The sequence below is a fragment of the Diadema antillarum genome, unplaced genomic scaffold (genome assembly GCF_040938485.1).
Source record: "Diadema antillarum isolate AM-2024a unplaced genomic scaffold, OU_Dant_1.0 seq00001573_RagTag, whole genome shotgun sequence".
In the NCBI taxonomy this organism is placed as follows: Eukaryota; Metazoa; Echinodermata; class Echinoidea; order Diadematoida; family Diadematidae; genus Diadema; species Diadema antillarum.
Window position 1 is genome coordinate 410,334 of NW_027272293.1, and position 14,165 is coordinate 424,498.

At 38.4% G+C, this 14,165-nt stretch overlaps 1 protein-coding gene across 8 annotated transcripts in view; it reads left to right on the top strand.

The window, feature by feature from the left end:
* Positions 1-14,165, top strand: part of LOC139710817 (CUGBP Elav-like family member 1) — a 185,422-nt gene that overhangs the window by 44,041 nt on the left and 127,216 nt on the right. For 7 of the 8 annotated variants that reach the window (XM_071622728.1, XM_071622734.1, XM_071622737.1 and 4 more), the window contains exon 1: positions 968-1,358. In XM_071622728.1, coding sequence (XP_071478829.1) covers positions 1,356-1,358 — 3 coding nt within the window. In that variant the 5' untranslated portion in view covers positions 968-1,355. Of the gene's footprint in view, positions 1-967; positions 1,359-14,165 lie in introns of those variants that run through there. The other variant, XM_071622729.1, reaches the window with a different exon arrangement.

Sequence of the window (14,165 nt, forward strand, 5' to 3'; positions counted from 1 at the left end):
TTTTGGCTTCACTATATTTTGTTAAAGGGATTTGTATAAAGAATATCAAAAGCATTATTTTTAATGTACGTGACATATTAATTTTGCTGGAAGTTTTGCCATCAAGCAGGAGCTGAAATTCACTATATTTTCAAGCCAATTAGACTATTAACTTAAACAATTCTTTGGAGCTTCATGATTCATGGCGATAATATTTCTTCCAAAAAATTAAATTAGCAGGTTGACAGGTTCACCTCTGTTCTATTGTATTTATATTGACACTTTCATTAAAAATGCTACGCCGTGAAAGAGAGTTTGCTTTTGTTAATTGAGAAATCTATTTCCTTTCCACAGTGTGGTTAAGTGTGGCGGCATGATCTTGAGACAAACGCTCAGGAGGGCTGAACCAATAGACTGTCTTCCATGCATGTTCTCATGTCCATAAACCAGCCCCATAGAATGACGAAGCAGATGCCCTAACCTGTCACTTGGTCATCAATATGGATCAATAATTTTGTCCTGTCCTCTGCCAAGTCTTTACTCAACTGTTATTGGTTTTTTCAGGGGATCTCGGAATCATCAACTCAAGGATAGGGAGGAGTTGTGGTTAGACAGCAACGCAGGAATTAAGGTTTGTAAGTCCAATTGGATAAAAGAATGGAGAGAAATCTGAAATCCTTCTCCACAGGCAGCAGCTATAGAATGATGTGAGGGGAATCATTTCTTCAGATTCTACTCCGTCTGGTTGGTGATTATCCATTGAGTAAATTGTGGCTTGTTTACCTAACCCATGCTAAACCCTCACACACTACTGACAATCTTACACCCCCAGTGTGTGCAAATGGAGCAGTCCACGTGCTTGGTGAGGGTTAGGGGGCTCCAGCACATCCAGCCCTGTAGCTAAAGCATGCACTTGCATTGATCTAATGCCTTCTGTGTGCTCTGCATGCTGTCTATGAGAAGCCTTCATTTGTGCTTGTGTGTCCCAGAGTGTGTGGACTAGCTGTGTGTATTGTGCTCCATGCATGTCTATGCGCTGAGCTGTATCAGCCTTGTGTCAGGACCCACATCTCATACACTTCAATGACATTGTACCCTTTACACTCCATCTTTTACATCCCCAGCAGGCCGCAGGACGAAAACGTGGGCCAAAATTTCTTGCTGCTTTTGCCTTGACTTTCCACAACGACCAACATCACTGGGATTTGACAAGCCGAGAGAGTTATCTCCATCATCTTGGGCAGAGTGAGAGGATTCCTAGTTGAGCAAGATACAATACACGCTCCAGCCGCAAGCAGGGAGCATTGCAAGACGGATACAGGGCAAGTCTCATATGTTTTGCAAGCTCCAGTCAGGGTAGACAGTATTTTCCTTTTATGGTAAGTGCACTGTGTTTCCCCTCTCCCTCCACCCATGTGGATTCCTGTCTCCTTGCAATGTTGTGGTGTGTTTTGTGTGCCTTGTGTGTGGGCGCATGCTTGCGGCAAGAGAGGGCAGGTGTTTGTATTTGATGTAGCAGCATCAGTGACTGTGTGCCCATCTATACTGACTGATGAGACTGTAAGCATGCCGGCTTTTACATTATTTCTGTAAATGCTCCTGGACCTGGAGAGAATTTAATACAGATCCACCCCAGATTCTGGTTCAGAATATGCGAAATGAGCAAAGATATCGTGAGAATGTGAATTCTTTAAATTGCTGATAGACCAGTTTAGAATTCTATGTGATTTACCATTACAAATGATGCTGATTCAGTGCTAGTGAAAAGCAGAGTGAGAAGTAATAGGATGTAGACTAACAACAACATAGCAAATTCAATAAGTGTGCATTTTGATATCATAGGTTATACCCTTCCGCTTGCTTGTCCATTTCCTGATTGGCATATCTAGTCAGGCCTAATTAAAACGGGCCCAGGTCAATACCAAAACTCTTCTCCTAGTGAAACTTTAAACTGAATTGGAATGATTAATTCTTGTTGCTACATTGTTAGTAAGATTGTGCTTAAATGCTTTGTGTTTCATGGTAGATAGGCACTTTAGGACAGAAATTACTCTTGTAGGCCTACTTAGTAGCCATTCAATTTAATATATGTGAGGTTTGATTCATTATTACCTCGTATCTTTTATCGAGTTACTTGATTTTTTTTATCTCAATTGTTCCATATTACGCAATCAGATTTATTGTGCTAATTCTTTAGTTGATATTGAGGTAAAGTATATTTCTTATTTCTTATTTTCCTATTTCACTTCACTGGGTTTAGCACCCTGCTCTTTGCGTTGAATGAATGAAATTGGATCTTTTAAGTGGATGAGTCAGTTGCTAGTTAACACATGGGACTTCCATTTAATGTCCCATCAGAGGGACAGAGTGTTATGCTTCTTACTAGAGGGGATGAAATGCTTACACACAGCATTGCTCAGTGAGACTGGGGAATTGAACCCGGTACCCTTGCCATTGGATCTGGAGGCAGATGCACTTCTGACTGAGCCAAATCACCGCCTGCCAAGTGGTATACATGATATTCACTCACTTTTGTGATGTCAATTGATCACATCATCAGCACTTCCCAACTACAGGGGGGTGTTTCATCAATTTAGTCAACGCTGACAAGTTGTCAGTCTCTGACAATTTCAGTAAAATCCTTGGTTTTGATTAGCTGAGATGCTCTGGTCACTGACTGTTACCATGGTGATTGTCAGAGACTGACAACTTGTCAGCGCTGACTAAATTGATGAAAAACCCCCCCCCCCCCCCCCCCCAGGTAGCCTACTGCAGTACTGGTAGTTGCCATTAGAAGAAATCAGAGCTCAGAGCTCACACCACTGAACTTGAGTACACAGTTATAGGGGCTTGCAGTCAAGTCAGGAACTTTTGAAGTGATAAAAAAGCACTTCAGGTGATGAGAGCATGTGAAAGTACAATATGAATGTTATTTAGAGTACTTTGAACCCACAAGATGTTCTTGCGTGACAGAATTTAGTCATATAGGCCCTACATGGTATTTGATTTGGATCTCCTAATGCCCTCCCTTTTATGCTCAGCAAATTTCATTCGGATCTACCTGGTCTGGTGAACCTAGGAGATCTCATATGAAAGACCTTGCAGGTAAAATGCCATGTGACTTTTCTAAAATTATGTCCTAGAACCATGATCGCTGTGTAAACTCCCAAGTGTCCCTGGAAACTTCCCGTGACACTGTAGTGTGTAAGGCATCGAGGGTAAGCTACTGGTTGAAAGGCGAAGGTCAGCTTGCCAACAATGTCTTGCTGGCTGTTTTTGTGCATTCGCTGTAATGTTTACTTCCAATGCGCAAAAGTGGAAGATTTTCAACTGGGAGCTCAACTTCTCATTATCAAAATGAAACTTACCTGTAACTGATTTCAGTACTGGTATTTTATGATTTTTTTTTATATGTATTTATTTCTTTATTTGTAGTTCTATTAATTTTGTATTTTATTTGTTTATTCATTTTTTATGTTATTTTTATTTTTATTTTTTATTTTTTATTTTTTCAATTTTATTATTATTATTATTATTATTATTATTAATTAATTAATTTATTTATTTATTTTTATTTTATTTATTTATTTATTTATTTATTTATTTATTTATTTTTTTTTTTGGGGGGGGGGGGTCAAAAGCCATCAAATAAATGTAGAAGATACTAAATCATTACCGAGCTAGACATATGATGACATAAATGGTATCCCGGGGTACCAAATGAAAATCAGCCATTTTGTTGAATTATTTATTTTTTTAGAAAGGTTGTGCCCTGAGTTGCCAAAAAGTGGAAATTATTTTGGTGCTCGAGCTAGCGGTGCTAGCCGCCACTTCACTGCAGTGCACTGAACCACACGCTGTTGCTAGCACAGCGTGCCATGCATGCATCAGATAACATGCAGTGGCATGGGAGTGACTATGTATACGCACACTGTGCATGCATTTCTCTGCGGCTGTCCTTGAGTGGATGTGAGGTGGCGCTACACAACGCGGTAACCCGGGGTACTATGGTACCCCGGGGTAATGCTTGATGCATCATATGGTCACCTAGTTGTGGCAAAAGTGGGTTACTAGTAGGCCTATACGCCTTATATTTAGTGAGTCTACATTTTTGCGAATTGGGACTTCCCGACGATTTCTCATGTGGTTAAATTCGCGATCGTGGACTACAGCACACTGTACTGAGTTACACATGTACATGTGCGTCACATTCATATCATGGATCAGAGTCATTATTTTCATGTGTCTTTAATTTAGCAAATAGCACCTGACTCTCAAAATTTGTGAAAATAAAAACCTCGTGAAATATTTGGCGTATACAGTATCTCATTGACCTGGAGACAATGTAGCAACCTAGATGTGACTCTATTCTCTGTGTCATCTCCTGGAGATTAGACGGGTCTCCAGGGAGTCGCTGGAGAAACATGTTCAGTTTTTTCATTGACTTTTTCTAGTCTCCAGCATGTCTCAAGAGTTATTTCCACAATGGTCTATCAGTTGTGACCACATCATTGAGACTGATTTAGACATGGGAAAGTTACTGCACCACCATGGGCATTGCGGCTACATCCCCGCTACTTCTAAGTGAATAAGTTGTCACCTTGTTTGGAGATGTCTCAGACATTACCCACCAGGAGTTGCCTTCTTGGTGAGAGCGCAAGTCTTTTTTTGTCTTCGAATCACACAGGTTGCCGCAACTGAACAGTCCCAGCAGTCACGGCAACGTCTCCTTTTCAATAGTGAAATAGACCCTTACTTTTAAAAAAGATTGATGTGGGCATTCCATCTGTTGGGAAGGAACTCACCATTGCCCTCTCACTGATTTTTGAAGCAGGTGTTCTTAGGGAGTGTCAAGAATGTGTAATAGCATTCATAATCATAGGGCCGTACTGAGGACATGTAGGGTGACAGAAGAGAACAGACAGGGCTTACTGCAGGCAAACTGTGGGCAGAATCTGATTCTGTAAAACATGATATTCGCGGCATGAAATTTTCGCGAATTGGAGCTGACGGCCTTTTTTGCAGCATGAAATTCTTGTGAATCGCCACTGGCATTCAGTGCATATAGTGTAGACGAGAACTTTCGTGTGCATTTTAATTTCGTGAATCTTGGCTCTCGCAAAATTAAAATGCACGCAAACATTCCTCGTTTTACAGTATCTACCCTGTTCCCAACTGTACAACCAATTGTGGTAGATATGCAGGAAGGATTTGAATTTCAAGCAGACTTTGTAATGCTTATGCTACCAGCAAGAAAGAAGTACAAACCTGTATTAATTCACTAAAGCAGCTATTCATTGCAGGCTTTAGAATGACACAAGCCTTTAATACCATTGTCACGACTACTGTCAGTATCCCCCCCCCCCCCTTTGAATCAGAAGAGTAGTATTCCATGAAGGCAAACTACACTGAATAATATATTATCCATATTTCATCCTGAGTGGGTCTTGCCTAATATCCAAAGCTATGAAATATTTGACTAATACCTCCAAACTTGTGCTTTAAAGTTGATAAGTATAAAGACAGAATAAGAAATTTAAGTGTTGGCCCCTTTTCAGGAGAAAAGTGAATAATTTCCCATCATGGGGACGAAATAAAGCACATTAGTGTTATATTTTCATAAGTTATTCATGTCACTACTATTTAGGATGAAAATTACTTCAGAATATACCATGTAGGCCTATTAAGTATTGATTGTGCCTTGTTCTGTGACTTGAAATGGTGATTACAATTTTCTTGTATGAGGAGTAGGTGTGTTCAAATTCTTAATTTTGGAGCATGCAGTAGAAGAGAGAGATTCTATCAAATGACAAAGTTCAAGTTTCAAAATGCGTTTGTCCTTAAAGAATCATGATTTTGCTCGATAAGCTGATAACAGTTCATTGAGATTACAAAGTGTTGTTTGTGCATTCTGCATGGATGACGTTTGCCAGTACTTTGACCCTTGAATACGTACACCTTGGTATGGAAACTCTTCTGCCTGATGATTAAGCTTTTAATTGATATTTTTTAAGTAGTCCAAAGCAATTGTGCATTGCCAGGGATGTACAGATGTCATGATCTTGGGTGTAAACTTGGCTCAAAAAATGAATTATGATGAATGGGCTATGATGGTGGATCAAGACCCGTGTGTCATACTAATAACTAGTCATGTGATACACAAATATTCTTATGCCCTTGTTTATAATTACAATCTAGCTTATTTATTGTGCTTTTAGTTCTCATAAGATTCCAAAGATCAGATTCACAAAGAAAATCAAGATGTTAAATTTTATGAAGTAGTTATTTAAATAGAAACTTACTCCTTGCATGTAATATGACTTGTTTTTAATAAAAATACTTCCCTAGTAGCTAACAGAGAATATGTCACAGGTAGATATACGAGGTACTTATAGCATGTAGGTGAAATTCTAACTTGTCATTCCAGTTGGAAAGTGTGCTTATTTCTAAGAAAATTGGAGGTGATGTACTGATATTGATATTCTAATGAGGTACATAGCATGAATACTGTATATTTCTATATGATTTCATGAGTGTAATATTTCACAATTGAGACCACAGTGAACCTTAGTTATTGAATGAGGATAAGTTTGATCTCTTCAGGAAAACAAAAATGAGATAATTTCACACAGAGGAGACCACACAGGGTGAGGTGTTATGTAGATGACAATATTTTCTTGAGTTATCAGATTTTGGAAGTATCAGTTGAGACATGAAATTCACTAACATAAAAACACTGTGAAATGTATGAGGTAGGCCCTATACAGTAGAAAGGAAAGAGCATTTTCACTCCAGATTTAGGCCTGTGCTATGTACTGCCAAGAGACAAAAACTAACTAAAAATGGGCTGGTTGTTCAAGTGGGGGAGGCCTGTTGGAAAACATTGTTATTGTCCAAGTTGAATCCTATTGTTGATCAGAGTTGGTATTATAGGAAAGGAGTATTCTAATGCTGAAGTACCCACTTTGATTGGGGAGTCTATGATGCTAGAACACCATCAGTGTTTGAATACATCAGACTTTCTGTCTGCCTCAGCAATCTGTCTGAAGTGGCATTCTTTTCTGTGTGGTGTATAGAGGCTGGTAATTTAGCATCTTATTTGTGCCATTTATCACCTACAAACGTCTTTACAAAGTCTTACTAAGAATGAAAGTTGCAGTGTGGGGTATTAGAATGTGAAAGGTGGGGTCTTCACAAGCCAGAGTTTTTGAGATACTAGTTATGGGTTGTTTGCAGTTTTTCTTCTCTGAGGTATACAATGTAAGTTCAGTGAAAAAAAAAAAAAATAGTAGGGACAAAATTCACACGAACTTTGTCAGACTTGCCTGCAACTTACGTCTTCATCAGCCCCAGAAGAGATCTAGGACGCATGCCAGAAATCATAAAGCTTTTATGAAATTGGCTCTGAATGTTCAAAGCTTAAGATAGAGAAGATCCGATTACAATTTACATTATGTTGGCTGTAGTAGTATTTTCATCAGAAAATTAAACAACTATATTTTGATCAAGTCAGTGAAGGCTGCCTACTTGTCAGGGCATCTGAACCAAGGGGGGGGGGGCATTTTTGGGCAAGGGCTAAATCATTTTACTTTATATCTTATAGTTCAAGTCATATTACCTTTGGCAAGCCACCATGTGGGGAGTTGTCTCTTGCTGCTTATGAAATCTGGCTAACTGACCATATGACAAGCAGGTTTCATATTATGGCACCTTTAGCCTTTTGATAGTGGAACAAATGCAGTTTAGACTAGGGTTATGCTATTGTGACTAGCATTGTTTGTGTCTAAATTTGTTCCATCTATCCATAGGGGCACATAGCATTGGCACTACTTTTGAAGAGAATAATTACTGAGCAATTTCTGGTACTTTGAGTTCTCATGCACTCTACCCATGGAAAGCTACAGCTCTTCATGCACCATGCTGAAATCAGCAAATTACCTTTTTCCGTTTGCTGTCTGTGTTTTGATTGAAGCCACCTTTCTAGAGGTCGTTGACTTTCTGATGAGATAGTGTATGGCAAGTTTTTCTTCCAGAGTTACATAAGAGTATGAATTTTGCATACAGTGTATCCCTAGACCAATTAGTTACTTGTACAAGAGGAAGTAGGACAAGATATTAGAATGGTGGTTTGAAAATATTAGGTAGGTTGAATTCTGTCATGTTACCCTATTCTGAAGAATGGATATCTTTCATTTAAATTCTCGTGCATGGCTGGGGACAGGGGGGGGGGGGGGGGTTATGGGTTGGCAAACAAATTTCCTTTTAAATCTTCCTAATGCCAAGTTAAAGCAAGACAAATACATAAGATATTTATTTTGTGATCATTTCTAAGAACATTGAATTGTAAGATTTTTTTATATTTTATGTAATTTATTTATTTATTTATTTATTTTATTTTTTTTTTATTTTTTTATTTTTTTTGGGGGGGGGGGGTATTCTGTGATCTTTAAACCAACAATGTGAATGTATCTTATCAGAGAATTACATGGACTATGCCTTTTTATGGACATTCCATTGTTGTTGGAATATGGTTGATAAGCACAGTCTGTTCTTGTGGCTTACATCTGTCTCATGACCCCAACCTGAACTTAGTGCTGATGCAGCCACTATAATGACCTGTGCAGCCAGAGTTCTTGCTGGGGGCTATCCAGAACCACTCTACATGTACATCCCTCATGTAATCATCTGCTGGATGAGTAGGCCCTATATTATACTAATCAAAACTCTTGCATTTGTGAATAGATTTAAGCACTTGAAATCTTAAAAAAAGAATTAAAAAAAATATTCATCTAAATTACAAGATATTGTTCAGACACTTTGGCTATTGATTATAGTCATGAGGTATTGACTCATTATGCTGTTCCTGTTGATGAATACTGAGCACCTTTGCAGGAAATCCATGTGATAAAAGGAGAGGGATAGAAGCAATAGAATCCAAAAAGTGGTTATTGGCTGCGGCTAGTAGGTCATTCATACAGGAACTCCTGACCCTTTGCAGCAGAGAAGTGCAGCCATGACTAGACATCGACTGGCTGGCTACATTCTTATGTCTGCAGTCACATGTGCCTTGGCCTTGAAGGTTACAAAGGGACCATGAAATCTTGAGATGTAGATGCCTATTGATCATTATGTGTCTTTTTTGTTTGCTTTTGTATTTGTTTTTCTTTTGTTCCACTGGAAGTTTGCCCTCAGGAGAATTTGCATTTTGAATTTGCACGTGGATAGAAGGAAATGCAGCCCTGGTGGTAGGCCCTTCATGATATTTTCTCCATCTGGGCGAGATGTCCACCTTAACATGTTGAAATGGCACAGCTCTAGTTGCAAGACGAAGTTCGGAGATGAAGAACGCATTTCACCTTTCGTTGAATTATAAGCTTTATTTCACCGTAAAGTTTTAAATGAAATACTCGAATTGTTTTAGAATAGTTTGGGAAAGAATTCAATGTTATAAACATGTATTTCTAGTTTCTTCGTAATGTGCAAATCGAAATGAAATGAAAATTAGGCCCTCTTAAAAACCGAATATTTTTCTATAATGCGCACATTTCGGCATGTTAGTTTTCTATCTTTTAATCTGGGATATTTTGATCTTTCAAATAAAGTACTCCGCTAAAGCGTGTTCCAGCGTGCTTTTAAACTATTTGCTGTTAAAATTGTCAGTTTTACACTGCATTTTGATTCGCTGCTCCAATTCAAGGTACACAAATTCATTGTTGCCATCACATTGAAAGAGAGAGCGAATTGCAGTAGGGGCAAGTATTTCTAGATGTGAGAGCGCTAGTCCCGATTATTGATGCTCTCTTTTGTCAAAGCACATGGGTAACACCTGTAGTTGAACGCATAGCTTCTTGGCGGTGCCACGCATGACTTCAAAGGAGAGTGCAGTAGTTGTCTCTCCTTCTCTAGCACCTCCCTGGTACTGTGTAGCATCATATGGCTTTGTAACACTCTGATTAGAATAATTGTGATTTACATAATCAATCGGGTTCCTGAAATCACAGCTACATTGTACAAAGTATGTGGTTTGCTATTCTACCTGTTTATCATAAATTTTACCATCCCTTGTTGATATTTCATATGATAATGCAAAAACTCTCTGTCATTGGAGTCCATGCTGATCATATGGAATGTTCTGTTTGGTTGCAGAATTTTTGTGGGCTTTTGAATTTGCAAAATATTGATTCTTCATTGGCAACACACTTCAGAAGAGTAGGGCTTGCTTTGCATTCTGATTTTATGCAGATTTAATGATCAAGTTTCATTGCATATTTCTCAAATGAATATGAGATGAATTAATTCAGAGGTGCAGATTTAATAATGAGAAGATGATCATTTCTGAAGTAACTTTCTTGTGGACTTTGCTGAAACATTGAAAGAACAAAACAGAGTATTTTATATCAATAGCAGTATCTATAATCAAGTTCCCATCAACCTCCAACTCCCTCCTTTTTACCTGAAACCCTCATCCCCAGCCTTGCCTTTTGAACATACAGTCCAAGAATGATTATACCAACACATTTCATTCGAGCTTGCCAGGCATGAGTCATAGAGCACACAATTCAGACATTGGGATATGAGGTGATACTCATACTGTAGTCCTGTACCTCTTTCTGAATGGTCACTGTGTTTCTGATCCGTCAGTGTTGTTGCCCCACTGAAGGCAGTATCGGGGGGGGGGGGGGGGGGGGGGGGGGATTATAAGACATGTGCAGCTGGGAAACGATAGTACTTGTCTGCTTGTTCTTTTTTGTTTTGAACTGTTACAATTTTCCATGAAAATGTATGTTGGAAAAATTAATGCTGCTCATATTAATTTACTATTTAAGTCTTTTGATATTTCTCCCTCGTTTAGATATGCAAGAATCCAATTAACATAACCACATGAACCAATATGTGCTCCTCCTGACATTTTGTCCTTCAATTATCATTATCATTATTATTATTATTTTTTTTTTTTTTTAATTTATTAATTTATTTTGGTTTGGGGAGGTAAATTCCAACATGATTATCACTTTAGTAATGCTAGAATAGTTTTGAGAGAAATATCATATCAACTATAAAGCAAGATATTTTCGCAGCATGAAATTATTGCAAATTGCTACTGGCATTCTATGCATGATAGTGTAGACTAAAAAAATTCATGTGCATTTTAATTTCAAGAATCTTAGCTCTCACAAAATTCGGTAAATTAAAGTGAACACAAATATTTCTAGTTTGAGTATTTGGGTCTTCTTCAGAATGAGGAAATATAACACAAGAGATGCTACAGTCACTACAAGAGGTGACTGTTTAGTTCCTGTGGGACACCACTGTTGGTGCTTCATTATCATGTATAGTCATTTTGCCAAGTACTTGGTCCATTTTGAATACGATGTTTTCAAATCCCAAACCAACTTTTTCTTTGAGTCATTCATTCTCTGAGAAACACGTTGTAGCCCCCAGCACCCTATGATGAACAAAGATAAATGTTTTTTTGTTTGGTAGCACTGGTATAGGTCATAGGTCACACCTCTCAAGAGGGAAGATTATTGATCTGCAAAGTTTTTTGTTGTAACTAAGTTGTGGGAGAGGAAGAGACAATACATTAAGACTAGTGGTATTTCATTTACCATGAATTTGGTTTTATAAAGAGGAAGGGGGAGGGGGTAAGGGCCTTCTGTCAGCACAACAAAGAAACAAAGACAGCATGGCCACCACCTGCTGAGAGGTATGTGACCATCTTGGCGAATTGTTTTGTTAGGCCAGTGTTTGACTACTTTCACAGTGAGTTCATAAGATTGGGGGAAAGTACCAAAAAAAAAAAAAATGTAAAAAAGCCCCAAATCTCTCTATAGGGGGTATTTACACTGCCACCCAAAACCATACTTTTTTTCACATTTAAATTTCATCAGAAGTACAGGTAGGTAGGCAGCTACCAGTATGTGAATGGAATTTAAAAACCCTCCTCAGAGGTGAAGTGTTTTGAAAGAAGGCAGTTTTATTCAGGGTTTTTGGTTTGTTTTTGTTTTTTGTCAGTGTAAGTGCTCACTCTCCCACTCGCCAGTTTTATTCCAATGTTTGGTCACATGACATCCACCCTCAGTGCAGAGATCTAGTGCCTGCCTGCCTATGTAGCAATCTATATTATAAGAATCGCACAGATCAGTGGCTTCCACTGAAAAACAGTGGCAAGCTGCACATAGAGCATTCTACTTTTGCTCCCAAAAGAACTAGATAATTATACTGGTCTTTCATGTGCATGCACATTTCTTGCATAAAAAAAAAGAAGAAAAGTCTCTGTTTTTCCTGGCAGTGTTACATTATAAAACTCTGATTTTCCCATTCCATTAAAAAAAAAAAAAAGATGTCAGCATTTTAGAGAACCAGCAGTAACAGATATTACTGGTTGGGGGGGGGGGGGGGAAGGAACTCAGTGACAGAATGCAATTTTTTACTGCGCATGATATTTTAGTTTGGGCCAGGAGCTGGCCAAAAATGCACAAGTTACTGAGAGGGGAAGTATAGCCTACCGCATTTTAGATACTGCGGGTGGATTTCAGAGTTTCATATTGAAAGTTTGAAAGCCCTCTTGAAAAAGTGGTCTCTTGTCTGCTTTTAAACTGTTCGGGCTGGTTTCGCCCCAAGCAGGCCTGACTGACTCCATTCTCATGAGTTCACCTCCAATGAATAGCACATTCTTTTGAATTTCTTACATTGATAACTGCAAACATGATTAAACACAAAAGTGCGCAAGTTGTGTGGTGTTTATCAGCGGTGGTTGGTCACGACGGCTGATTTGTAATTGTAGAGGTTGACGAGTAGATGCTGCCAATCTATAGAATAGACAGTAGATGCTTTATTGAAGAAGATTTTCTTTTTTTTTCACATTTCTAATTTCATGATATCAACCAATATCTTTAAATGAGACATCATTTCTGACTTTATCAATTTATTAAATACGAAGAATATTTGAAATCAGAATTTGGAGTAATAATAATTGATAATGTTTGTGAACAAGTTTGGCTGTCCTCACCAGCAGCCTCAAAAAAAGCAAACATGCAACATTCCTCTCGACATGGCTTCCCTCCAGAGACACCATGACAAATCTACCACTAGATAGTCTTCACATTTTATTTTGTTGTTGTGTAAGCTTAATTATATCTCACCATTACTGTAGTCTAAACTGGCATAGGTTTTGTTATACCAGGGAGCTTGGAAACTATTGTACCTACCTATTACATTCTTGCTTCTGTGCAGTTTTCATTGACATTTTGATTGAGCTAATCCATTGCCTATGTGGGATTTGTGCAAGAGAGTGAGCTTACATTGAATTCATGTTTTAAGCCATAACTGATGCTAGGGGGATGCAGAACACCATGTTGCAGCAGTCTCACATTAGATTCAAGGACCAATGTGAGTGAATACATTGCTGGACAGTTTCCAGACTCTCTTCTAGCTCTGTTGCTGGCTATGCATTGTCATTTGTCCATTGCAAGTGACGTCAATGTCAACCTTTCAATTTCACTTTGAATGACCATCATACATGTTTCTGACCTTTTGGTCTGATTTTGTCAGAAGGGCAGTGATTCATAGTAATGATTTAATGGAAATATTGCTGGTTTTGACTTTAAAGCTTTTTAGGATTCCTGAAAACAGCATTTGAAAGGCAAATCAACTATCTGGATGGACAAGCAAAGCATTCATTTCAATTTGGGGGCCAGTGTTCTAACTTTCTCACCATTATTTGACCCCTGTGCATTTATGTACTTCTTATGGCTTCTGCACATTGAAAGCCATAAGATTGTTTGGATTTCTGTTCTCTCTCATTGTGCATATCATATTATATTCTCATCAAATGAGGTTAGCCAGGCTGCATTAAAACATCATGGAAAATTCTGGTTCCTGTATGTAATCAGATGCAATTCCATGCACAAAATGTAGTGGAAATAGAATCGATATGCATGTAAATCACTGTTTTTACTTCTGCATGCCACCCACCCCCATCCCCCCCCCCCCCCCCCACATTAAAAAAAAAAAAAAAAAAAAAATGTTGTGGCATAGAACAGTCAGTTGTTGTCATTCACTTACCAATACCAGTACTTCCATGTACTTTGTGGAACAGTCCACGCTAAGAGAAAGCTTAGTGCATTATTGGATTTAGTGGATTATTTCAACTTCTATTGTATAATGCAATATAATATTTCGCT